General features: G+C 40.9%; 1 protein-coding gene across 1 annotated transcript in view; it reads right to left on the reverse strand.

Moving 5' to 3' along the window:
• The window catches only part of Tbc1d19 (TBC1 domain family member 19), a 118480-nt gene that overhangs the window by 25273 nt on the left and 65556 nt on the right, over positions 1-27651 (reverse strand). The window contains exons 14-16 of the mRNA XM_032915995.1: positions 24486-24570; positions 21693-21737; positions 3670-3702 (exon numbers count right to left, since the gene is read on the reverse strand). Coding sequence (XP_032771886.1) covers positions 3670-3702; positions 21693-21737; positions 24486-24570 — 163 coding nt within the window. The remainder of the gene's footprint in view (positions 1-3669; positions 3703-21692; positions 21738-24485; positions 24571-27651) is intronic.

Consider the following 27651-nt stretch of genomic DNA (forward strand, 5'->3'; position numbering starts at 1 on the left):
ATGCCAACTGAGGTCCCAAAGGCCTCAGAGTTCTCAAGCCTTTCCATGCATGAAGGAATGAATGTGTAAACAGAGACAACAGCAGGCGTACCAGGAGTCTAGGGAAACCAGGAGCCACCACTCGTGTCCTTGTTTTCAGATTTTTTTGACATAATATATATATTTTTAAAAGACTTCCATAAGAGTCTAGTAGTCAGTCAAGAAGCTTATGCAACCTGGTTTTGCACCTACTACAGTTAAATAATTTTTAAAAGAAAAAGAGTTGTGAGCTGGAGAGATGGCTCAGTAGTTAAGAGCACTGACTGCTCTTCCAGAGGTCTTGAGTTCAATTCCCAGCAACCACATGGTGGCTCCCAACCATCTGTAATGGGATGCAATGCCCTCCTCTGGTGTGTCTGAAGACAGCTGCAGTGTATATTCATATATATAAAATAAATAAATCTCAAAGAAAAGAAAACATTTTTTTAAATTGTAAAATATATTTGATCATGTTTTCCCCTCCCACAATTCCTTCCAGTGGATCCTACCAAACATTTTGTTCGTTTTCCACTTACAAAAACTAACAAAAACAGAAAAAAAAAAACACAAAAATACCTCCACAACAACACAAAAACAAAAATCAAAACCAGTAAGCAAAAGACCCAGAAGACCAAAAATGACAAAAAGAAAAAAAAATGAAGCAAAAAGTCCACAAATATACCTGAATTTATGAGGTGTTGGCCAATTACTCCTAGACATGAGACCTATCCTGAAGTAAGACTGATATAACCAGTGATACTCCACTGAAGAAAACTGATTTTCCCTTTGCCAGTAGGTATCAATTACAGAGAGCTTCTTGGTTAGGGGTGGGACCCACATCCACTCCCCCCCCCTCAGTGCTGGGACTCTACCTGGCTGGACTTGTGCAGGCCTTGTGTATGTTCCCACAGTCTCTGTGAGTTCGTACATGCATCAGTCTTGTTGTGACTGGAAGACACTAATCCCTGGATTCACCTCTCACCTCTGGGTCCTATATTCTTGCCTCTTCTGCACAGATCCCTGAGCTGTGAGGCGAGGTTGTAAAGACATTCAATTTAGGACAAAGGACTCCAAAGTCTTTTACTCTATGCGAATTGTCCCATTGTGGACTCTGTGTTAATTCCCATCTACTGTAAGAAACTGCCCTGATGGGGTTGACAAAGCACTGATTTGTGGAGTATAGCAGTATGTCCCTAGAAGTTATTTTATTGCTATATTCTTTTTGCAGCACAAGGCAGTGTGTTTTCCTCTAGGCCCATGACCTATCTATTCTTAGGGTCTTGGTCATTTTATTAGTGTCTGGTAAGGGTTCCATTACATGGAGTGGGCCTTAAGTCCAATAAAAAGCAGTTGGTTCCTCCCTGTGGAGGGGAGAAAGACTATAAGAGCCAGAGGGGAGAGAGGACACCGAGAAAACAAAGTCCTCTCAGTCAACATAGACGAAGCTCATATGAACTGACAGAGACTGAAGCAGCATGCATTGGGCTTGCATTATACTTTAGCCATATATATATATATATATGACTAACGTATAATGTGTTTTTTTCTGGGGGGGGGCAGTATTCCTCAGTGTGAAAATGAGTGGGTCTCTGACTTTTATGCCTTCTCCCTGGGCTCTTCCTGTTGGTTTGTCCTGTCCAACTTCAATGTAATAGATTTTGTTTGATCTTATATTTTATTATATTTTAATACTATGTCTTTTTTATTGGATTTTTTATTTACATTTCAAATGTTATCCCCTTTCCAGGTTTCCCGTCCATAGGCCCCTATCCAATCCCCATCCCCCTGCTTCTATGAGGGTGTTCCCACACCCCCTACCCCTTCCTACCTCCCTGCCCTGACATTCCCTTATAAGTCTGTTCTTCTCTAATGAGAGACAGAAAAGGTGTGGATCTGGATAGGTGAGAAGGTGAGAAGGAAACTGGAGGAAGGCAACTTTTATCAGGATAAATTATATGAGAAAATAATCTAGTTTCATAAAAGGAAAGGAAAGTGGTTGGTTCTTCCCATAGCATTCATGCCACTATTTCATCCCCATGTCTTTCTTGTAGGCAGGTCACTGATGTAGGTCACAAGGTTTGTAGTTGAGTAACACTGATGATTACCTTTCTCTTCCACCAGATTCAGGGTATCTGGTCTTTCCTGAGGTCTTTAATCTATTTGGAGTCGAATGTTGTGCAGGGTGATAAGTAGGGATCTATTTTCTTTCTTCTACATGCAGCCATCCAGTCTGATGAGCTCCAATTGATGAAGATTCTGTATTTTCTCCAATGCTTTTGCTTCTTCTTCAAAAACAACAACAAAAAACCCAAAAGAAAACAAAAACAAAACGCCCCACAAAAACCAACCAACCAAACAAACAACCCCCCCACCAGATATCCACAAGTATGTAAACTTATGTCTTGGGCTTCTGTTTGATGCCATTAAGTAAGCAAGTGTCCGGTTTTATGCCTGTTCCATGCTGCTTTTATTACTATAGTAAAGCTAAATATGACTGTGTTCTTATCTCATTAGACTCAATGACAAAGCTCACAGCAACCTTCACAACTTTATAAGGACAACATTTAATTGGGGGTGGCTTATAGATTCTGAGGTTTAGTCTATTATCATCAAGGCTGGAGCATAGCAGTATCTAGGCAGGCATGGTGCAGGAGGAGCTGAGAGTTCTGTATCGTCATCTGAAGGCTGCTAGTGGAAGCTGACTTCCAGGCAGCTAGATTGAGGGTCTTGAAGCTTACACCAACAGTGACACACCTACTCCAACAAGGCCACAACTTCTAATAGTGCCACCTCCTGGGCCAAACATGTACAAACTATCACATTCCACTCCATGGCCCCTAGGATTGTTCAAATAGATATCTATGCAGTTCATACCTAAACATAGCATAATGCAAAATACATTTAATCCAACTTCAAAAGTCTCCATAGTCTATACCAAGCAGTCTCAACAATGTTAAAAGTCCAAAAAGTTCAAAAATTCAAAGTTCAAAGTCTCTTCTGATCCAATCACTTAACTGTAACCCCCAAAGCATGACAGGAAACCAGCTGGGCAAACTCCAAACTCTGCATCTCCATGGCTGATGTCTAAGCGGTCTTCAGATCTCCAACTCCTTTTTCAGCTTTGTTGACTGCAACAAACTTCTTTCTCCTGGGCTGGTTCTACTCCCTACTGGCAACTTTCCTTAGCACATAGACCATGGCCATGGCTCTGGCATCTCAAACATCCTGGGATCCAAGGCAATTTCAATGTCACAGCTTCTTGTTTTAATGTCTGGGATCCACACATGATCTTCTGGGTTTCTTCAAAGGGCTTGCGTCATTTCTCCAGTTCTGTCCTCTGTAGCACTCTAAGCTCAGGTTGATCCACTCTGCTGCCACTGCTGTTCTCGGTGATCATCCCATGGTACTGGCAAACTGGAGTCTTCTGCTGCAACTAGACCTCACCAATAGCCTCTCATAGGCTCTCTTCATGGTACCAAGCCTCAAAGCCTATTTTTAATTTTCTTAATTAGACATATAAAATACTAAATTTAATGTTTTAAATGCTTATAGTACTTTAAATCCACATAAATGGTGAGATAATGAACATTATCACTATGTTGAAAATTTCCAGACATAACAAAAATGATGACTATATCAAGCTCAACTTACCATACATGGAAAATCCATGGAAAGGGATGACACCTGAAATAGAAACAGAGAATCGGTCACACACCGCTGCTTCGTGCAGGAGTTAAAGACTATAAAGTGCAAATGGATGGGTTCACACTTTCTGCTTGCACTTTGTCTGAAATTTCAGAAAGACAGTGATGGGAACCAAACAGTGTTTTAACACTCTTAGAAAAGTAAACTAGACATTTTCAAACGTGTATCTGAGACTAAGGAATTAGCTATGAGGTGACTGTGGAAAACTACCATTGTGCCTTCATCTTAGGGGAGAATTAGAAAGGAGAGAGCTGACAATCTGCTCCTGTGAGTCCAGTTATAGTCAGAGTGCAGCTTTGTGCATGACCATCCTCAACTGCAGCTAGGTTTTCCGTGTCAGAACTCAGTAGGTCATTATCCCTTCCTAACACTGACTCATGTGCTATCAAGGAGGCAAGTTATTATTCTCCTCAAAAGCCCAGGTTCAATGTTGAATTATAATAGCATCTGCATTATGATCTGGACCTTTTCCTTCCTGGGCTTTTCAATAGAATCATGGGGAGAAATGTCCTATAAAGGTGATAGGGTTCACTATGATTTGTAAGGAACAAGAAGATAACCTTATCCCATGAATAAATATACACACACCTCATAAATACTTACAATATATTAAAAAATCAACAGGGCAATATCAAATGGCCTATCCAGTCCCCTTCCCCTGGGCACCAACCCCTCAGCCCCAACATGCTGATATACAGGTTTGGATCAACCTGCTCAAACTGCTCTGCGTTATACTATCATTTTGCTTTGCTTTGTAGATAAACTTCTGCTACACAGTTTGTGTCTCTCAGCTTAATTCTTTCCTTTGAAAAGACTAGATTTGGGTTTCTAGCTGGCGCCTGAACCTCGCTGATCACGGCCCACAGCCCCTGCTCCCAAACACCATGGGAGAGAGAGCTCATCTTCCAGACATGTGGGCAATCCTGAGACTGCAGGGCAAGAGACCGCCACTTTTGCCTACCTTTGCCCACATCCCTGCCCAAGAAGAAACTGTATAGGGCCTCTAGGCACAGGAAGATAGGGACAGTCAAGCTGCAGGATCCCTGACATCCAGACTGTGCTCAGATCCGAACAGACCCGGTCAAACAGCTCCCTGCACCCAAATTCTGAGGGAGGGAGAGCTAGACCTTCAGAGGGGCAGACACGCCTGGGAAACCAGAGGAGACTACTCTCTGCCCACATATCTGACTCAGAGAAAAACAGCTAGTGCCATCTGGGCCCCCAGTGCACAGGAACCCAGGAGGAAGAGGGGCAGGCACTTCTGGTTGCTGCCCTCACGGAGAGCTGAAAGGCAGTCCTGAGGAGCGACTTCAGGCCCGAGACCAGAGGTAAGACCAACTTTTCTGCTCCAAGTGACCTGCCTAGTGGACTCAGGACACAGGCCCACAGGAACAGCTGAAAGCCAGTGGACAGGAAAGACTACACGCCCGAAAGCAGAACACTCTGTTCCCACAAGTGGCTGAAAGAAACAGGAAAACAGGTCTACAGCACTCCTGACACACAGGCCTATAGGATGGTCAAGCCACTGTCAGAAATAGCAAAACAAGGTAACACCAGAGACAACCTGATGGCGAGAGGCAAGCGCCGGAACCCAAGCAACAGAAACCAAGACTACATAGCATTATCAGAGCCCAATTCTCCCACCAAAGCAAACACTGAATATCCAAACACACCAGAAAAGCAAGATGTAGATTTAAAATCGCATTTGATCATGATGATGGAAGACTTTCAGAAAGACATAAAGGACTCCCCTAGAGAAATTCAGAAAATATAAGTAAACAAGTAGAAGCCCTTAGAGAGGAAACACAAAAATCCCTGAAAGAATTACAGGAAAACACAATCAAACAGGTGAAGGAATTGAAAACAATAAAGAAAGCACAAAGGGAGATAACCTGGATATAGAGAACCAAAGGAAGAAACTAGGAACTGTAGATACAAGCATCACCAACAGAAGACGAGATAGAAGAGAGAATCTCAGGAGCAGAAGATTCCATAGAAATCATCGACACAACTGTCAAAGATAATATGGAAAAAGATACTGGCCCAAAACATACAGGAAATCCAGGATACAATGACAAAATCAAACCTAAGGATAATAGGTATAGAAGAGAGTGAAGACTTCCAACTCAAAGGACCAGTAAATATCTTCAACAAATTCATAGAAGAAAACTTCCCTAACCTAAAGAAAGAGATGCTCATAAACATACAAGAAGCCTACAGAACTCCAAATAGATTGGACCAAAAAAGAAACACCTCCCGTCACATAATAGTCAAAACACCAAAAGCAAAAAATAAAGAAAGACTATTAAAAGCAGTAAGGGAAAAAGGTCAAGTAACATATAAAGGCAGACCTATCAGAATCACACCAGACTTCTCACCAGAGACTATGAAAGCCAGAAGATCCTGGACAGATGCCATCCAGACCCTAAGAGAACACAAATGCCAGCCGAGGTTACTGTATCCAGCAAAACTCTCAATTAACATAGATGGAGAAACCAAGATAGTCCATGACGAAACCAAATTTATACAATATCTTTTTACAAATCCAGCCCTACAAAGGATAATAAATGGTAAAGCCTAACACAAGGAAGCAAGCAACACCCTAGAAAAAGCAAGAAACTAATCGTCTTGGCAACTAAACAAAGAGAAGACAAGCACACAAACATAATCTCACCTCCAAATACGAAGATAACAGGAAGCAGTTAATGTCTCTCAACATCAATGGACTCAATTCCCCAATAAAAGGACACAGATTAACAAACTGGATACGTAACGAGGACTCGGCATTTTGCTGTCTACAGGAAACACACCTCAGGGACAAAGACAGACACTACCTCGGAGTAAAAGGCTGGAAAACAACTTTCCAAGCAAATGGTCTGAAGAAGCAAGCTGGAGTAGCCATTCTAATATCGAATAAAATCAATTTTCAACCAAAAGTCATCAAAAAAGATAAGGAAGGACACTTCATATTCATCAAAGGAAAAATCCACCAAGATGAACTCGCAACCCTAAATATCTATGCTCCAAATACAAAGGCACCTACATACATAGAAGAAACCTTACTAAAGCTCAAAGCACACATTGCACCTCACACAATAATAGTAGGAGATTTCAACACCCCACTCTCATCAATGGACAGATCATGGAAACAGAAATTTAACAGAGACATAGACAGACTGACAGAAGTCATGAACCAAATGGACTTAACAGATATTTATAGAACATTCTATCCTAAAACAAAAGGATATACCTTCTTCTCACCACCTCATGGTACTTTCTCCAAAATTGACCATGTAATCGGGCACAAAACAGACCTCAACAGATACAGAAAGATAGAAATAATACCATGCGCCCTATCACACCACCACGGGCTAAAGCTGGTCTTCAATAACAATAAGGGAAGAACTCCCACATATACATGGAAGTTGAACAATGCTCTACTCAATGATAACCTGGTCAAGGAAGAAAGAAAGAAAGAAATTAAAGACTTCTTAGAATTTAATGAAAATGAAGGTACAACATACCCAAACTTATGGGACACAATGAAAGCTGTGCTAGGAGAAAAACTCATAGCTTTGAGTGCCTGCAGAAAGAAACAGGAGAGAGCATGTATCAGCAGCTTGACAGCACACCTAAAACCTCTAGAACAAAAAGAAGCAAACACACCCAGGAGGAGTAGAAGGCAGGAAATAATCAAACTCAGAGCTGAAACAACCAAGTAGAAACAAAAGGGACTATACAAAGAATCAATTGAAGCAAAAGCTGATTCTTTGAGAAAATCAACAAGATAGATAAAAGTGATCTACAGATTCAATGCAATCCCCATCAAAATTCTAATCTGATTCTTCAGAGAGTTAGACAGAACAATTTGCAAATTCATCTGGAATAACAAAACACCCAGGATAGCTAAAGCTATCCTCAACAATAAAAGGACTTCCGGGGGAATCACTATCCCTGAACTCAAGCAGTATTATAGAGCAATAGTGATAAAAACTGTATGGTAATAGTACAGAGACAAAGGAGCCAAAACTATCCAATGGAAAAAGATAGCATTTTCAGCAAATGGTGCTGGTTCAACTGGTGGTCACCATGTATAAGAATTCAGATCAATCCATTCTTATCACCCTTTACAAAGCTTGAGTCCAAGTATATCAAGGACCTCCACATCAAACCAGATACACTCAAACTAATAGAAGAAAAAGTGGGGAAGAATCTCAAACACATGGGCACTGGAGAAAATTTCCTGAACAAAACACCACTGGCTTATGCTTTAAGATCAAGAATTGACAAATGGGATCTCATAAAACTACAAAGCTTTTGTAAGGCAAAGGACACTGATATTAGGACAAAACGGCAACCAACAGATTGGGAAAAGATCTTTACCAATCCTGCAAATGATAGAGGGCTTACATCCAAAATATACAAAGAACTCACTTAGTTAGACCGCAGGGAGACAAATAAGCCTGTTAAAAAATGGGATTCAGAGCTAAACAAAGAATTCACAGCTGAGGAATATCAAATGGCTGAGAAGCAGCTAAAGAAATGTTCGACATCTTTAGTCACAAGGGAAATGAAAATCAAAACAACCCTGAGATTCCACCTCACATCAGTCAGAATGGCTAAGATCAAAAACTCTGGCAACAGCAGATGCTGGGGAGGATGTGGAGAAAGAGGAACACTCCTTGTTGTTGGTGGGATTGCACACTGGTACAACCTTTCTGGAAATCAGTCTGGAGTTTCCTCAGAAAATTGGACATTGCACTACCTGAGGACCCAGCTATACCTCTCTTGGGCACCCAAGATGCTCCCAAAATACCCAAAATACCCAAAAGATGCTCTAACATATAACAAAGACACATTCTCCACTATGTTCATAGCAGCCTTATTTATAATAGCCAGAAGCTAGAAAGAACCCAGATGCCCTTCGACAGAGGAATGGATAGAGAAAATGTGGTACATCTACACAATGGAATATTACTCAGCTATCAAAAACAATGCCTTTATGAAATTCATAGGCAAATGGATGGAACTAGAAAATATCATCCTGAGTGAGGTAACCCAATCACAGAAAAACACACATGGTATGTACTCATTGATAAGTGGATATTAGCCCAAATGCTTGAATTACCCTAGATGCACAGAACACATGAAACTCAAGGATGACCAAAATGCGAATGCTTCACTCCTTCTTTAAAAGGGGAACAAGAATACGCTTGGCAGGGAATAGGGAGGCAAAGTTTGGAACAGAGGCTGAAGGAACACCCATTCAGAGCCTGCCCCACATGTGGCCCATACATACACAGCCACCGAACTAGATAAGATGGATGAAGCAAAGAAGTGCAGGCCGACAGGAACCAGATGTTGATCTCTCCTGAGAGACACAGCCAGAATACAGCAAATACATAGGCGAATGCCAGCAGCAAACCACTGAACTGAGAATGCGATCCCTGTTGAAGGAATCAGAGAAAGGACTGAAAGAGCTGAAGGGGCTTAAGACCCTATGAACAACAATGCCAAGCAACCAGAGCTTCCAGGGACTAAGCCACTACCTAAAGACTATACATGGACTGACTCTAGGCTCCAACTGCATAGGTAGCAATGAATAGCCTAGTAAGAGCACCAGTGGAAGGGGGAAGCCCTTGGTCCTGCAAGACTGAACCCCAGTGAATGGGATTGTTGAGGGAGGGCGCAATGGAGGGAGGATGGGAGGGAACACCCATATAGAAGGGGGAGCAGGAGGGGTTGGGGGGATGTTGGCCTGAAACCTCAAAGGAATAACATTTGAAATGTAAATAAGAAATACCCAATTTAATAAAGATTTTAAAAAAGACTAGATTCAAGAGAAATCTTCTCCTAATGAGACATTCAAATTAATTTTCTACTGAGATGCTAGAGCAATCAAAACTAGTACACATGCTTACAAAGAAGAGGTTCAAGCTCTAAGGTTGGTCATGGAAGTAAATTTGAGAGCTACTGCAATGTCCTTAAAGTTAGTTCATTCATTCCTCTTAAACAACTACATTCAACTTCTAGAGTCCAGTCTGCCAAGGATCAGTGAGATTTTCAAGGTAGTTTTTATAAACATCACTTCATATAAGATACCACAACTATTTAATCAATTTTACTAATAATTATGTTCTTGGAGTGACTTAGGAGACATATTGACAGGGCTGTTGTATAAATTTATATGGTAAAATAATTGGCAATAATCTAACACAAAGTTCACATCAGTTGCAAAGAAAGACTTAAAATGTAACTTGAACATACTTAACATTTTGTTATATTCCATGAAAAGCTAGAATTTATATAGTCTTGGCTCCAAACAGAATACTTTTAATTTATACTACTAAATGTCTTGCAGTGCACTAAATTCGTTTATCAATGCGCTCTAGAAAAAATCCAAAAAGTTTTTATTGACTTGTTTGTTTACTTATGTTAACACATAGGAATGCTGCACTCTCTGACCATGAGGAGGCAGAACAGTGCCGGCAGGCTCTCTAGACTAAGTTCCAAGAAATCCCAGTTGGATCTCAGTCTAAAGCATGCCTAGCAATGGTGGACATGGCCGTTCCCAAGGCTTGCTTGTGTCACGTTGGGTCAAATCCCTGCTCCCTGCTATGTCTACCCTGTATTCCCAATACTGACCATGAAGGTCATACACAACCCGTCTGAAAATATGCAGAAACATAAATACTTACTTTAGTCCCAGCCCTGTCACAAGTGGGAACCCTTTGAGGTTCTATGAAATTCTTGATTTGTTCCTCAGAAAAAACTGGTCTGGCTCAGATCCCCATTTTCTTCTTATCTGAAAGCTGATGACTAAAACCTCTAAGCATTTTCCTCCCTACACAGACACAGCTAAGACAGTGCATTTGGACTGTTGTTTTTGGACCCAAGTAGGCTCTATTTCCTTATCTGCTACATTTCTTCTTTGTGAACCATTCCAGTTGGAGATAATCCTGGGTTTGGACTGTTAGCTAATCTGTTTGCTAGTCTCCCTGACATAGACTATCTATGTTCTCATCTAAGGCAACATAAAAATGATGCATGAGAAAGGTAAGGATAGTAACTGTCCCTAGGTGCCCTACTGCACTCTGTAAAGGCCACAACTGGTGACAACATACTTGCTTGGCCAATCTAGCTTTGTCACTTAGGAGCTTTTTGTGCTTTTTAGTGAGTTTCTTAACTTTTGCAAGCTTTACTTCCCTTATCCACAAATCAGAGCATAATAAAACTGGCTTTACATGATTAAATGAGATAATAACCATTGCTCAGCCATTAATAGAGAATTAAAATGCATGGGTTTGTAATAAATGTATACAAGCATTCACAAAATAATATCAATATCCTTGTTAAAAATAATTCAATAAAAATATCATGGGAACCCAGTTATAACTTTGAGCTAGTGTGCCAGACCACCCAGAAGTCAGACTGAACAGCTCTTAGGTGTCACATGCTCGGAGTCTCAGGAGTCTTTTTCCGGTGTCTCACCTGATAGCATTGGACAGATTTATCATACACTGCCCTACTTTGGCTGTTTCTGGTGCTTTTTAGGATTCTTGTTATCACTCTGTTTAGCCTCTCCGTGCTTTGAAGATGTCCTCCCTTTTAACACCCAGCAGACCCTCCCTCCCCTGCACTAGGAGATGAGGTCACTGGCATAAACTCTGGCCTGTCTGTTGTTTATACTTGACTTTTTCTCACTTGCATCCTCAGCAGGAAGACATTTCCCATTCCCTCTCAGATCACCAAATCCTGTTTCCTTGACTTCTCCAGTTGTCAGCAAGCTAATTTCACTGTGAGCTAGGAATGGCTGTTGCTGAGTATTTCCAAAAACAAATGCTAATACAGAACAGAGAGAAAGTGACCAGAAAAATGTAGACTACTTAGCCTGCCATTTATCCCTGCCAGTTACAGTCCTTAGAATAACACATCCTAGGATGTTCAGGAGATACTTGTGGAGTAATACCTGTGAAGGGGAGGAAGGATAATTGATGGACAGGGTTCCAAAGCAGGGATAAATGGAAAAATCATAAAATAAGTTTCTACATTCAGATGATGATACATGCTATAAAAAAAAATAGCAGGCTAAAGAGGAATGAGGGGCACAGTCAGGTCAGGCAAAGGGAGAAGAAGCCACAGAGGCTGGAAGCTCTGGCAGTCAACTGACGGTTGTAAGGAGAAAGGCTCACTGTGCACGGCTAGTGTAGGGTGGATGGCCATAGGATCTGCTCTTCACTTCTACTTATGGAGTACAGAAGCAAGAGTGAGCTTCTAAGTTTTCTATCTTTAGTTTCTAGGGAAACCTTTCAGCCAAAGGTTTTACATACAACACACACACACACACACACACACACACACACACACACACACACACACACACACACACCCCTATATATGCCCTTTCATCATACATCTTTAAAAGTCCATTTTCCCCAAATCTTACATTTCCATTAAATAGATGTAAAATTCCTTCCTTTGAAGCCACACCCCCCCCCAGAAAGATCAACTTTCTATACTCCTTCCCTTTACTTTCCCAGACACCCTTACATGATGTAGTATATTTTCTGCCTTTGCAGTCCTAACTTCTGATAGCCAAATCTAGGGATCTCGCTGTCTGCGGTGGTTAAATTTGCTTCAGACAACTGAAGGTTCCTTCTCATCCTTGACCTCACCACGTAATGGTGAGCTGGGCGGAGTAGGCTGTCTCCCTGCACTTCTGTTTATGTGTTTTGTTTCTCTGTGGTTCTTCGGCCATACTTAATCTCAGCGAGTTCCAAGACTCTCTCTATCAGAGTTCTCATTATTAATCTTTAATTGAAACCATGAAATCCCAGCATCCTGCCTTATTGTTGCTGTTTCTATGATTGCTCAGCACATCCCCTGACATACAGGAAAAGATCCTTTGGAGCGTTACTGCTTTCTACTTCTCCTTTGGTTCTGGTACCTGAGGAGTATGTTGTCTCTCTCTGGTCAGCTGGGCTATATCACTAACATCATTCCTTTACAAACCTACAAACAGGACTCTAATCCTCAGTCCTGAAGAGGATGCTATCCTCTTCAGCGTTTGAGTGGACAGGGCTCAAAGCAATGATTTCCTCCTGCCCCCAGCCTACTCCTTCAAAGGTTTTTTATTCCATATTATTTTAGAACTTTATGTATTATATTTTGATCATATTCAGGAACACTCTAGAATCAGCTCCCAGTAGGCCTTGAATTTCTCACCCAAAACAGTTCATCACAGAGTACTGCTGTACCAGCTGACCTGCCCTGAATGGATGAGGCACGACTCTGTGTGCCCAGACAACATTGCAATCCTAGCTTTCACTGTCTAACAGACATAGATGTGAGTTATTTAACCTATTTATTCTTCTACAACTCTCTCAGGCTAAGGACAGTGACCCTTAAGCTGAGCTCACTCTTCTTAGTGACCACCTCATATTTCCAGGCCAAATTTCCTAAAGCCAGCTCACAAAGCTTGATTGTTCTTTTCAGTCCTGAAGAATATATATACTGCAGGATACAGAAGTGGTCCAAGGGTGGTTCTCTGTGAAAGCATCAACAGTATGAGAAAGGGGTGTGCTTATTGTATTCTAGGGACTGCTGAGGAGACAGAGAATCCAAACCTGGCCTTCCACATTGTTATAAAGGCATTTGTGTCCAGGCCAGAAAGCACAAAAAAAGTTACTAGATTCTTGCTCTGGCTTACCACTTTTAATACTTAGATTTATGACAGACGAATCCTGTGAGGGATCCTGTGAGGTGAGGGAAAGCCTAGCTTTTCCCTATAGCACTGCCAACTGGAAGGTGAGATAGCAATGCCCACATGTGTCCTATAGTCCAATACTTGACAAGTCAGCAATTAACACAAGTCATTTTCCTTCTCTTACCTCACTGACCTATTTTTATTTTTGTAAAACATAAATCCTTTGCGTATAGGATAGATATTACTTATCCACCCACTAAGATAAGCACTGTAACAAGAACATACTTGTCATGCTTGCAGAAAGAGACATGAAGTCTGCAGAGCCTGCCTCTGCTATTTTTGAATGGTTTATTTGGTTACCTCCATCCAGGACCTGTAATTGGGCTCTGGTGAGCTCTTACCTGTGGGTCTACAAAAGCCTCCTAATGTCTGCTCCTCCCTCCAAATGCTCAGCTCACTAACCAGCTTGTGAGATTGCTCATTACCTTCTGAGAACAGCGCTGAGGCTGTGAGGAAGGCGGGTACGTTCATGGCCTCTCCTGCCCGTTCACTCACCCCTAAGTAGCTCAGCTGCACGCATCCCTCCTTCCTCTGTTGTCTGACCCTGAGTTTGGAGTCTCTGGGGTACAGCACACCAGATTCACCATCAGCAGGCTTTCAGACTTCAGTAGCTTTCACTGATAATTCTATATACAATGCATCCTACCAGAATCCTACTAAAGGGAGCTATAAGCTAAAAATAAAAACAAAAATCGTTGCCCTCCTAACCCTAATTACACATTTATTTTGATAGAGCACCTGCATTTTTATGCTCCACCCCCTGTGATATTTCAAAATAAAGTAAAATATTTTTTAAAACCCTGTTTTTTGTCTTACTTGTTAAACCTTTACTGAAACACTTCAACCAGTGGGTTGAAATGAACCCATTGTTATTTAAAACTACTACAATTTCTGATCATTTGCTAAGTGAGGCATAGCATAATCAGGACAAGGCACTTTTAATAAAGATTACAGTGATTGGGCTAGTTATCTGCATAGCAGTCGAAAGGGCTATGCACATCAATATCACTCATGCTCAATTAAATTTCATCACATTCTCCTAAGATCTGAAATCATCAACTGCTTTACATAAAGCAAGGGCCACATTTCACATCATGCATTATCCAGCTCAGCATCCTCTGTGAGGTGACATATAATTCTGTTTGTAAGTACAATAAAGGCCTGTAAATAAAACACTAAAGTAAAAATTTACTTATAAATGTGTGATTAAGATACAGCATAGGATGTCCTCTTTGATTCAGTGTAAAGAACAAAAACTCAATGAAGTCTTATAGTCATGATTTTGAATTCTTTGTGATTTTGGTTGTCATCAATCTTCTCTGAATCCTTATTCTAATTTATGCACTTTTACTGAGTCCCCTCAAATGTGAGTATTTAAAGTGTACTAATATAATCAGTATAATCTTTAGTACAACACAAATGTTTAATACCCATAGCTATTTAATACCCTCCAAATGGAAAGTGACACATGTAAGTGTAAGCGAAAATCCAAGAAAAGCCTAACTAAGATTAAAGTGGGCTCCAAGAAGAAAGACAGTAAAATCCTCACCGGGGCAAAAAAGCAGGGAGCCCAAGGAGCACCCCAGGACAAACACTGGGTCTCTTGGATCGTAGGGTTGTTTCTTAGAGAGTTTCTTCAGAGCCCCTCCTCTGCCTCTAACGCTTTAGCTTTCCAAGAGGCAAGTTGTATTCACCTAGCTACTATCCAAGCACATGCCTTAAGTGCTGGGGCATTTCGGATTGGCTTCTAAGTTCCACATATGCTATGGATTCATACCCCTTCCCTGCCCCTATGCATTGGAAGGTCTCAATGTTAACTGCACATCCCATGTGATATAACTAACAGACCCTTGCCAAAGCTCAGAAAACACTATCAAAACAAAACAAAACAAAACAATAACAAAAAAAACCAAACAAATTTCGACATGCCAGAGATCTGAGATGGGAAAGGCTCCAGAGTGTCTAATAGGGTGAAACTAGCTTGAGCCTCCTACCAGTGGTAGATACGGAGCCTGAAGTGGCCACCTCTTGTAGCAAGGCAGGACTTCCAGTGGAGGGATAAGGACACTAACCCACATATGAAATCTTCAACCCAGTATTTGTCCTGCATAGAAGAAGTATAGGGATAAAGATGGAGCAGAGACTGAGGGAGTGGCCAACAATGACTGCCCAACTTGAGAACCATCCCATGGGCAAGAACCAATCCCTGACACTTTGTTGTGCTTGCAGACAGGAGCCTAACATGATTGACCTTTGAGAGGCTATACCCAGCAGCCAACCAAAACAAGTGCACAGACCCACAGCTAAACATTAGATTACGGAGCTCAAGGAGATTTGGGGAAGAGTTGGGGGAAGGATTGAGGGACCTGGAGGGCATAGGCACTTCACAGGAAGCTCAACAAAATCAACTTATGTGGACCCTTGGGGGCTCCCAGAGACTGAACCACCAACCAAAGAGCACGCACGGGCTGGACCTGGGCCTCAGGTCACTTCATTTCGCACCAGATGAAGTACTTATACCCTTTCACTTGGAATTCCTTAGTACAGTTTATTACATTCGTTTGTTGAGATAATAAATTCCTCTGTATTCTCATCTTACATAGAACCAACATGTCAGTAAAGATAGAGATCAAGAGAATGGAGAAATTGGATTTTTCATTATCTTTATAAACTAAAACTTTTAAAACATGACTTTGATACTTTAGTAATTAAAATTTTTCAAACCATTACAATAAAAACAACATCTAAATGTGAATCCAGAGGTCATTTTAAAAATAAAATTTTAATGAGTTTTTGCATTTCTACTTAAATTTATGTTCTAAATATATATGAGGTTATATGGTACTTTAAATTTATTTAATTAATATAGATGATAAAAAAGTTATCAACTTTACACTTTCAAAGAAATTTAAAGTAATATATTTTCATTATTTTTTCAGGAGTCTCCCCTCATCTTTTGTTATGAGGTTATTCTGTGTGCTGTAAGATGTTAGTAGCATCCCATTCCCATGCTGGGATTTGGCCAAGTCTCCTGATAAGGCCAATGTCCTTAGGGGTGTGTGTGTGTGTGTGTGTGTGTGTGTGTGTGTGTGTGTGTGTGCTGGGGATTATTAGCCTCTGCTGACAATCACTGTTCTAGAGCCCAGAACTTCCTTACTTAATGCTATTTAGTGATTAATGATTGCTATATGACCTTAAAAATCACAGTTAAGTGTCAATTTTTCATGTTGGCCTAGGAAATCTCATTTTTCTTCTTGTTCCTCTGGACTCTTGTGTGCTAGCTCCCCCATTTATTTGCACATTGATTCTATAATGTTTATTGAACATAGACTTCGTGCTACATGACTGCAAATGCTGCATATATTCAAGTTTACATTTTAAGAACACTCACATTCTACATAGCAGACAAGATGATTTTTGAAAGTACCAATCAGAAAGTGGAGGAGAGACATCACTGAGAAGAAGTGGGGAAAGAACTCCCAAGCACTACTCCCTTCCTGTATGGCTTAACTGAAAAAAAAAAATTGCTAGAGTCAATCTTTGTAACATTCTGCTATCTAATCAAAAGTTAATCTTATACGTTAAAATCTGGTATGTTATCGCCCCTTCTCTCCAGCTTGGCTACAGCAGTTAAACAGCAGCCCACCTTCCTAGCACAACGTGTTGGTGAAGATCTACAGATCTTTTATGGAAAAAAAGTGCCTTTGTGTTTTACCTGTGTAGCAGCTCAGGTACGTGAGGGATGGGCTCAGGTGTGCTTTGCTGTACCTGCTAGCCCCAGTGGTTTCTCAGGACTGAAGTGGCTTTTCAGATAGCATCATGTAAAAACTCATTTGTCAAGAGCATTTAGAGGAAAATACATTACCTGTGGCCCCAAAGAAGAAATAACAGATGAGGAAAATAACAGATTCAAAAGCATGGGATATGGGGAATGAGGACTTTGAAGTAAGTCTCCCTTGTATAGCACACAGAAGGATCTAGGGAAGGACTGAGGACATGGGCTTTCACTTCGGACTTTTAGCCTCAAAAGGAGTGAGGACTAGTGTAGAGTTGTGAATGGCTTAGCTAAGCTTCACGGCGTGACCCACTCCAAGTCAGTTTGCAAACACTAAGGGATGTCATAATTTTGAATTAAAAACATTTAAGGAAATGCTTATCAGATTACTAGCTTACCATTAATCTAAAAAGATCAGAGATTTCAGTAGGCAAAAAGAATAATTATAGAAGGTTTACTAAAATTTAGTAATGATTTAAAGTTTAGAAATATTTTCCTAAATTATTTAACAAACAATTATCAAGTGCAACCAACAACAGTGAATTCTGGAGGGAGGCAGTCTGATTCCCAGAATTATCACAATATAGTAGGGAAGAGAGCCAGTTTTCAGCAATGGAAAAAAAATCTACTAGGCAAATAAACCAAGCACAGCTCTTACAGCTCATCCACGAGGGGAAGTAAAAATAAATGAGTAGAAACCGTCCTTGAGGAATCCTAGACGGATCTCCGTCAATCATATCCCACCCTGGTCTGGCATGTACCAGCTCACTAGAAGTCAGACTTACCCTTTGTGGTGCTCTTCAAACCATCAGACTTGGCCTTACATGTGCTATGTTCTCTCTCCAGAATGTTCTTTCCTGCTGTTTTGCATAGCTCACTCTGCTCAGTTGGACTCCATTCTTTTCTACTTCCTCAGAGGTGCCTTTTTATCTGCCTTATCTAGACTAGCTTGGCCTTCCCCAAGCCCCCACACTTTCTGATACCTGGACTGTTCAGTTCACCCTCTCAAATATATCTTCTCTTTCTTGAATATCTACTTTACTAGCACGAAAGGTCCTTGGCAGAAGGTCCTTTATTTGTATACTACACTGTGGGTCACTCAAGAACTGAGTCAGAACAGGAAGTGACTAGAATAGAATACATACATGAAGAGCTTATAGGACATCTGTGAGGTGTCTCCCTGAGCTCAGAAATCTTGTTTAACAAGAACTTAATGTATTAGAGGGGAAGTGTTTAGTGATGATTCTTTTAGGAGCTAATGTCTTGGGCCACCATGGCCTTCGTCGGGAAGGTGGTGGCAGGTGTATGCAGGGAAGATGTGGGTGGTGGTGAGAAAACTTCTGTCCAAGGAAGCAGCTGCTGCTCAGGGGCTGGTGGTACTTCAGAGAGTGTTAGGTAAATGTCTCTACCCAAGAAGGCCAGGCCAGTTTGACTGCTCTATAGATGACCCTCAAATTTTAAAGACATGTTATTCTGGCAGAGGTAGTGTCGAATGATGTTTAGGATCGCCTAAGCTTCAACAGAAGGTGTCTGTACACTAAGACAGGCATCCTTGATCCTGTAAGTCCTAAAACCACCTAAGCAGTGGCTCCGTGGAATTAAACTTATGAACAGTTGTGACTTTAATCTCAGTTTATATTCAAGTATTTATTTCTAGTGTGTGTAGAAATCTTTCTAGAACTACTAAATGCAACTCTTTGCTTTGTTGATATTGTCATCACTTTCTTTTCTTTCCAAACATACTGTAATAACATTCACTGTGGCTTAGGGGCAAGTGATTAAAAATACTGTTTCTGAAGCCAGAGAACTTGGGTTCAAATCCTGCTTTTGTCACTCGCTGGGTGGGCACATGAACCCTATGTACCTCAGCTCCTTTGTAAACTGAATAACAGTAGTACTTGTAGCATAGGGTTATTATAAGGGTTATATTATAAGGATTATATCATATGAATAAGGAGTAATACATACAATATACTTAACATAATTCTAGCTGCACAGCTCAGAAGATATTAGCTGATGTATCCACAACTACATCTAAATTATTACTATCAACTCACATATATGTGACTTGAAGTTATTATAAAGATCTGATCTTAGGACTGGAGATAAGATCACAGTGGGAGAGTATGTACCTCACATAAATGACACATGGCATTAACACCCAGTGCCACACACATATACAAAAGAGCTGAAATTACAATGTGTTACAATCTACAACCTTTGTAAACCCTTGTAAAGGGCTTTTCTATCCATCAGTCCCAGGTGACTTGCTGGAGTGCTTCTGCATAACGCTCTGTAGTGTGAGGTGGTCTGACAGCTGCTGGTCATTCTCTACCTGTGTCAGTCACTGCTCATACTTCCTGTTGAGAGAGCATGAGGCAGGCTTGCCAGCATGTATTTAAGTAAAAGCAAAGATCTTGTGGTGTCTCCTGTTACCTTGAGTCTACGAACACACTTTTTCAGCTACTCACATTTTTTTTCTGATTTTTCTACTTTTTAAATATAAAAAGTTATTGGAAAATTAAGTCCCTGGGATGAAGGACAAAACAACAATTTTGTGTCTACACAGAGATGTTAAAATTCACACACATATTAATTTAGTTCAAATGAGTGTTGCAATACTATTATATGCTAGATACTGAGAGATTAATAATGGAATGAGAATATGGTTGTGAACTTTCTAAAGTTTGCAACATTGAGAAGGAGATGGAGTTGAGAGAAACCAAAGTTTTTTGCCACAGTCCATGAGAGCCTGGAGAAGGGCCCTTAGCTAGGGCTTCAGTGATGCATCCAAACAGGATCATGCCTGAACTAAGCCTCCACGATGGCCAAAGGAGACAGGGCTGCATGGTCTACTCAAACCTGGAAACAACAGCACGCATGAGGTAAGAAGCGACATAGTGTCTGTGTCAGAGTCTGTGAGAATAAATAGTTGGATATTGATATTAAGTTTTAAAAAGTGAGGTAGGAAATGGTAATTTATGAAGCTAGGTAGTAGTAGACTATACACTGCTGAGACTCCAGGGGTCCCACTGTGTATGTCATACGGAGAAGCCTGGGTATTAAACTTTCAGCAATACTAAGGAGCTTTAAGAAAATTGGAAATTTTCTGATTTTGATTTTGGATGAATAACTGAGGACTAAAAATGTTAGGGAGGAGACACCAGTGTAGATGGTCATTACACCTATACTGGCTATGGCAAGATCATGGTGGGCAAGGCAGCAGTAAGAGTGAGAACAAGATGACCCCAAATGAGAGCGAAATGCATAGAAGACAGATGGGGAGGTGCAAGCCTGGGCTGTCTACAGTTCTACAACTTCCAGGATTCAGGCCTTGAGTGGCAGGCTAGATGAAAATGGCAGCTGACTGAGACAGGTTGTCTGCTTGTTATTTTAATTCTTTTTCTCTTGAGGGGCACAGGAAAATATATATGCTCAGCTGGGTCATATTAGTTTTAAGGTAATCACAGAAGAGGTTAGAACTAGAAAGGAAGTTTAGAAATTAATAAATAGATCCATGAAGCAGATAGAAACTTAGGGGAATACGTGAGGAAAGAGAGCAACCAAACAAGAGTATAAGGAACCAGGATCACAGGGCCAAAAGGCAGGAGCTAGAACAGGCAGGAAATACCCAGCTATCAGACAGTGCCAGAAACTGCTAAACGCAATCATCATGGCTGCATTTTCTGCACCCAAAGTGAGGCCCTATCCTGGTATCTCACAACACACCTCATGTGATCATTAGCCACAGGCTAGGTTAACGAAACTCAAGGTCACGGAAGTTGTGTAACTTACCAAGGTCAGCGAGTGAATTGGCAGAGCTTGGACCTGAACCCAGATCCACTGTCCAAGCTCTGACTTCCTTTAAAGCAAAAGTTCCACAGGATGTGGATTAAGACCATCAGGACAAGGACGTTATATGCCACATTTCTAAGCATACTAAAAGACCTGACATTAAATGTGTAAATAGTAAATACAGGGTCATATGCGATCACTTCTCAGAAGTCAATGATTTCCTTCGGAATCTTGTATTTAATAAATACCACACTGGCCACTTATAAAGACAATGAACTGCAACACACACAAGGCACTCTGTTCCCCTCACTCTGTGCGGTGCCAATGACATAACAAGAAGCCTTCCTCAAGGAAACCGCATGCTTAGATGTGGGCATTTATGCTGACTCAGCTTCTCACAAACTTCTATTGGTCCTAAGAAGAGCTGGAAAGATGTGCAGAGTTTGGCATTAAACTACATAAACATGAAGAAGTCACTAAAATGGACCTTTTCCAGGAGGAAGGGTTATTTTAGATGATAATTTGTGTTCCATTTTCAGGACAGAATGAGAAAGTTACACCACCACCCCTCCCCCCAGTATGAAAGCTGTTATTTCTCCATTTCCCTCCAAAGGAAGCAGTAACATCACTCACCATTGGGTGGATAGAAGACAGCATATTCTTCTAATCCTAGTTTTCCTGTAAGGGAAGGTCATATACTCAGTAAAGTTTCAAAAAGCAACCCTCTGTGAATGTCCTAATAAGTAATGGATAATGAATGGAATTTTTAAAATAACCATAGTCCAACTTTATTTCATTTCATGATATGGAATTAGTTGAAAATCTTTAAACAAAAATCTCTTGAAAGCCCTTTAAGAATTAAACTCAAGGAGCTGGAGAGATGGCTCAGTGGTTAAGAGCACTGACTGCTCTTGCAGAGGTCCTGAGTTCAATTCCCAGCAACCACACAGTGGCTCACAACCATCTGTAATGGGATTTGATGCCCTCTTCTGGTGCGTCTGAAGACAGGGACAGTGCACTCATAAAGCAAATAAAGAAATCTTTAACAAAAAAGAATTAAACTCAATAATTTGATTAAACAATGTTTTCAAATTTTCTTAAACATAGATTTTTCTGAATTTAACAACCCTGTTGCTTAAAGTAAATCTGAAGTCTTGCCATATCCTATTAGTTTATGTTTTAGAAAATGTGCTGGAGTTACAAATTAAATATCTTCAACTACAGCACAGTCATATATCCTGCCTCCCAACACAGTCTGTGTGATCAGGGAGAAAGGGTAAACAGTTGCAATGTTGTATACAAGTCCCTCCTTTATACTGTCCACAGCTTCACCCTGCCTGTCTCCACTAAGTAACTCCAGGAGGTGGGCTTCAGAGTGTCACACCACCTACCACAAGCTACAGCCATCTGAAAGGATCACTGACTGAAAAAAGTCTCCATAAGACCAGGGTATAAGTAGACAAGCCTTACCAATCAATGGGGGAAGACCCAGCCTACTGTGGGTGAGAACATCCCTGGGGTGGTGGTCCTCACTTCTATAAGAAAGCAGGCCCTGGAAGCCATGTGGAGCAAGCCAGTAGTCAGCACCCCTCCATGGCCTCCACATCAGCTCCTGCCTCCAGGTTCCTGCCCTGTTTGAGTTCCTGACTTCCTTAATGATGAGTTGTGACTTGGAATTGTAGCCAAATAAACCCTTTCCTCCCCACGCTGCTTGAGTGTCTCATCGCAGCAACAGAAACCCTGACCATGCAGCTTCTATCTCCAGAACCCCAAGTTATTAAAAAGACAGTCATTCTTGCACTGGGATTTAAATTAAAAATCATTATTAAGGTTTTCTTTTTAAATTGTTTTTAAGAGAGATGACAGGAGTAAATAGCAGGGCTATCTTAGGCTAAGGTGAAGACTCACAGGGCTGATCTTTGTGTGAAGGAAGAAGGGAATGGTGAACAAACAGATCCACAATTGAGCACAGCAGCAGGCATCGACAAGTACAGCAAATACAGGGTACAGTCCCCACCCAGAGGTTTGTAATCCAGACCAAACCACAAAATAATACAATATGTTTGCTGACTTCTTCTAAATGGGTTTTTAAGGGTTTCAGTGCTCAGGGGGGAGGGAAATTGATGATAGGTTGGTAGACATGACATGGAGGCTAGTTCACCAAGGGCCTATTATTTGTGGTGACAGAATATGAAGCTTTTCATGCACTTAGCAATATAGGGGCTAGAATGAATATTGTACATTGTGAGATTACCAGGGAAGGAAAGAAAGCTCGCTTAAGTTGGTGTGGGCATGTGGAGGGTCTTAAAATTATAGTTTGTTTTAGCCCATTAGGTAACTAAGTTTTATGATCACTCTGTGTACAGGATGAGATGAAAGGCTGTGTGTAGTATATGCATATTCGTGTGAGTGTGTATGTTTACATGTAGAGGCAGTGTGTGTGTGTGTGTGTGTGTGTGTTTGCATGTAGAGACAAGAGATCAGTTAGCTGTCTTCCTAGATCACCGTCCACCCTGTTTTCTGAACGTTTAGCTAGGATGACCAGCTAATGAGCATCTGGGACCCACGTGTCCCTGTTCCCCAGTGCTAGGGCTATAGGCACGCTGCTCTGCATGGCTTCACTGGGGAACCAGAGTCAGGCTCTCATGTTTGCACCACAGCCACTTTATCCACTGATCCATTTCCTCAGCCCAATACCTTCCTTAGATAAAAGAAGAGGAAGGTTTTATGTATTCATTTCAGAATCAAAGCAGCCTACATTGGGGAAAGAGCCTGACTCCAACACAAGCTAATGTGTCTGTCCTAGAGCAAGAATGGCAACAAGCAGGCAGCGATGAAATCCTAAAGAAGTAGTGTTTCTTCCTGGAAGCAGCAGAAGGGCCGCACACAAACAGACAGCAGGGCAATGAGAGTTTAGTGCTCGGGGCTAGCTTAGTCTTCAGGTGAGGACAGGACACTGCGATGGTACATGTTGAGGCAGCTAGCAGTAGAGAACACTAGACTAGAAATTAGACGGGTAATGTAGCACATAAACCATACCATAGTGTTTAAGTGTAGCAGAACTAGAATTCAAAGACTAATTTACTAAAAGAACATTAAGAAAAATTGAAAAGACAAATCTCTACAATGAATTCATGGTTAGGGAGAAGAAGAAAACAACGTTTGGCACAAATGGGGGAGAGGAGGCAGGAGATGTCAAGAACCAAAAAGGCAACCAAAATGGGATCTCTTTAACTACCAGAGAGTGATCTGTGATCTGTTGCTTCAGTGCTGACATTGAAAGGAAAAGACACTAATTACTACTGCAAGAAATTGGAAATAATTTTCAACTTAAAAATTGGAAATACCAATATAAAATATTCAACCATTCTTGGAATGATCATTAAAGTCTTTAGTAATTTCTCTTTAGAATTATTAAAACATTACCTCTGATGTATGATTTCGGTGGTGAAGCACTGTTGTATGCAAAGTGACCCAGTACAGACGTATCCCGTGAAAAGCAAAGTAACACCTGGGTAGAACATTGGGAAAATGAACAGTCAGCCCTGCTATGGAACAATTGACAGTAATTAAATTATCTTTCATTTCATAAAGAGGAGGCCCTGGAATGGAACTGCTTAAGTTCAGTGCGTCGTTTTGCAATGGGAACAGTGCCCTCTATCGGCACACCTACATCAAACGTTCACAGAAAGACTCCCGTGAATGCGGCCAGTTCTCATAAATTTTCCCTATTTGCTCCCCAGACTTTGAACAGTAGAAAACAAAAGTTGTTAACTATGAGTTGATTTTCCTATGTTTTACCTAGAAATGAAAATCACATGTGAGAAACTTAACTGATGAGAACTACATCAGGGTACCCATGGGTAATCACACACAAGCACTGAGTGGGCTAGGAAATTGGAACCAGACTTAACTGGTGTGCAGTTCACACTTGGGCATGTCAAGAATGAGGAGGGCAGCTCCATTCTCAACAAAGATGGCAGCAGCAAAGGAAAGGTGTTCCCAAATACAAGTAGAAACTGGCTATCCCAGCCAGCAGGGGCACATGGCAACTCTATCAAGAGCTAAAACAGAGAGGGTGCAATCAGGACCAAGGCTTCCTGATAGACGAAATAGGATTGCTGACACTAGCCTGAAATTTGAGGGCAGGAGTCCAGTGCCAGGAAGATGAAAGGAATCTAGAAGACCCGGGAATCTAAAGATACCACAAAAACTGGAGGAAATGGGCCCAGAATGAGGAATGGATTAGAAACCTTCGGGCCAGGGCTCTTGGCCATGTAGACAATGTTGCCGGACTTGAAGGGAGCTCCAGTTTATTAACTGAATGACAAGGTCGGGTGACTGGACTTCTAAGCATTTGTGTTCTCACGTGCAAGATTAATGTAATAATGATGCTTCAATCAAAGTGTATTGTGGGGAATAATTGGAAGTGTTTAGAAAAACACTTGGGATGTCACATGATTAAAATGTTCTCTACAGCTGTTACTACATTACTACTAATTTTCTATATTGTTATTCTTGGCTTTTAATATATTTGTTTTTGGATTTATTTATATTGCTCAATTGTCATGTTTCTTCAACTTAAAATTTTATATATCTTTATTTCTGGAAAATACTCCAGCAATGTATTTTTGAATGATCCCCCATTGTTCTCTATTTACCTTTAGAAAACTTTATAAGGATGGCCTACCCTTGTCCAACGTGCTTTCTTTTAAAATTATTTTTGTCACTCTGATGTCCACTTTGGAGGACATCCACAGATTTCTAAAAAATCAGTTGGCTAACTGTCTGCTTTCACTCTTACCTCACCAAGCACGAATCTGTGTGAGGAGGGGTACATCACAGGAAAGAACACAAACAAGGCCTTGAGCTCAGCTGAAGGGAGAGAACGGACAGCAAGTGTGCTGAGTGACACATCAGTCAGTGCATTAGGTAGGAACCAGATAAAGGAGGCCCAGAGAAGGGCTTGGCATTCTATAGAAAGTGGCTATTCAGAAGGGGCCCTCTGGCCAAACACTGAAAAGGGCTGAGAAAGTGACTGAGGGGCTAACTGGTGAAGAGTACCTTGGGAGGAAGAGGCAGCAGTTGGAAGTTAGTTGAGGGAGAAGGCTCTGGGGCTGTGGAGATGGAGCAACTGCCTTTGCACTAATGGCAGTGCTCTTAGCACTTCACAGCAAGCAGCACTGACTTACACTAACAGAGTGAATGCTAGTACTACCCAGTACTGCTATGCTGAGAAATAGGGATAAAATGGGATAAAGTGGGTATTAGGTTGTCAGTATTGACAGTGTAAACACTTGATACCACTAGCTTCACACTTAGGAAAGGTTACAGTGGTGAATTTCATGTTTTGTTTTTAACCACAATTAAAAATATTTTAGTAAATCCAATTCAGGAAAATGTTGGTATCTACTGTTGGTATCTATTAAAATTTTATTAAAATTAATATGATGAATATTTTCCAAAAATCAAGCAAAATCATTGGGCTCTAAACAATCATAAAGTCACAAAATGTTATTGAACCATTAGATAAAAGTAATCTCATCTCTATGTATGCTGATTTTTGAGATTATCATATCATTTCAACATTCCCTCCTGTTCTTTTCTCTCTTCAATCCTTTCCAAATAGCCCCCATCTTATTTCATTCAAATTCATAGCCTCTTTCTTTTTTTTTTTCCTTTTCTTTTTTTCGGGGCTGGGGATTGAACCCAGGACCTTGCGCTTCCTAGGCAAGCGCTCTACCACTGAGCCAAATCCCCAGCCCCAGCCTCTTTCTTTTTAACTGTTCGTTCTCTCCCTCTCCCTCCCTCCCTCCCTTCCTCTCCCCCCTTCTGTGTTCCTAAATCTATAAATACAACCTACTCAATCCATATTCTATTATTTGTATGTGTATGTTTCCAGAGCTAACCATTTTAAACCATTTGGTTTGGATAAACAACTGGTATACTTTTCCCTGGAGAAGAATATTTCTGATCTCAGCATTCCTTAGTTCTTGTACTACTTTGTTAGAGTTGAAGCCATGTAAGCTATGTCCCTTCCATGTTATTATGTCTACTGAAGTTGTCCTTGTTCAGGTCATGTTTAGTCAGCGATATTGGTGGACTTCATGGATGTAGCCTCTCTAAGAGATTTCTAGGAGACACAATCTCACAGTAAACTTTCTCTTCCCCTGTCTTACTTTCTGCTCCCTCTTCCGCAATGATCCCTGAGCCATATTTGTAGGAATTATGTTCTAGATGTATCGGTTGGGACTGGGGTCTATAACTGATCAATTGTAATGGTCTCAATCTGTTTCACAATTACCCTTAGGGTACAATATGTACCTTCAAACCCTAGTATGTCTAATTGGACTTAATGCAGACTCAGGAAGAGGGAAATCAAGCCTGGTACCGAAAACCTAGCCAACTACCTAGGCCTAATGAAGTCACAGATCTTGGAGTAGAATCTACATAGCCACTTTACTAAAAACCAGCACAATCCCTAACTAAATTCTAAATATTTACCTTTATACCCATAGATAAGAGTAGTTGACCTTTTCTCTTGCCAGACTTTCAAGTACTTTTGCATGTGTATGAATGTATATATATATAT

Source organism: Rattus rattus, chromosome 11, assembly GCF_011064425.1.
Source record: "Rattus rattus isolate New Zealand chromosome 11, Rrattus_CSIRO_v1, whole genome shotgun sequence".
Classification (NCBI taxonomy): Eukaryota; Metazoa; Chordata; class Mammalia; order Rodentia; family Muridae; genus Rattus; species Rattus rattus.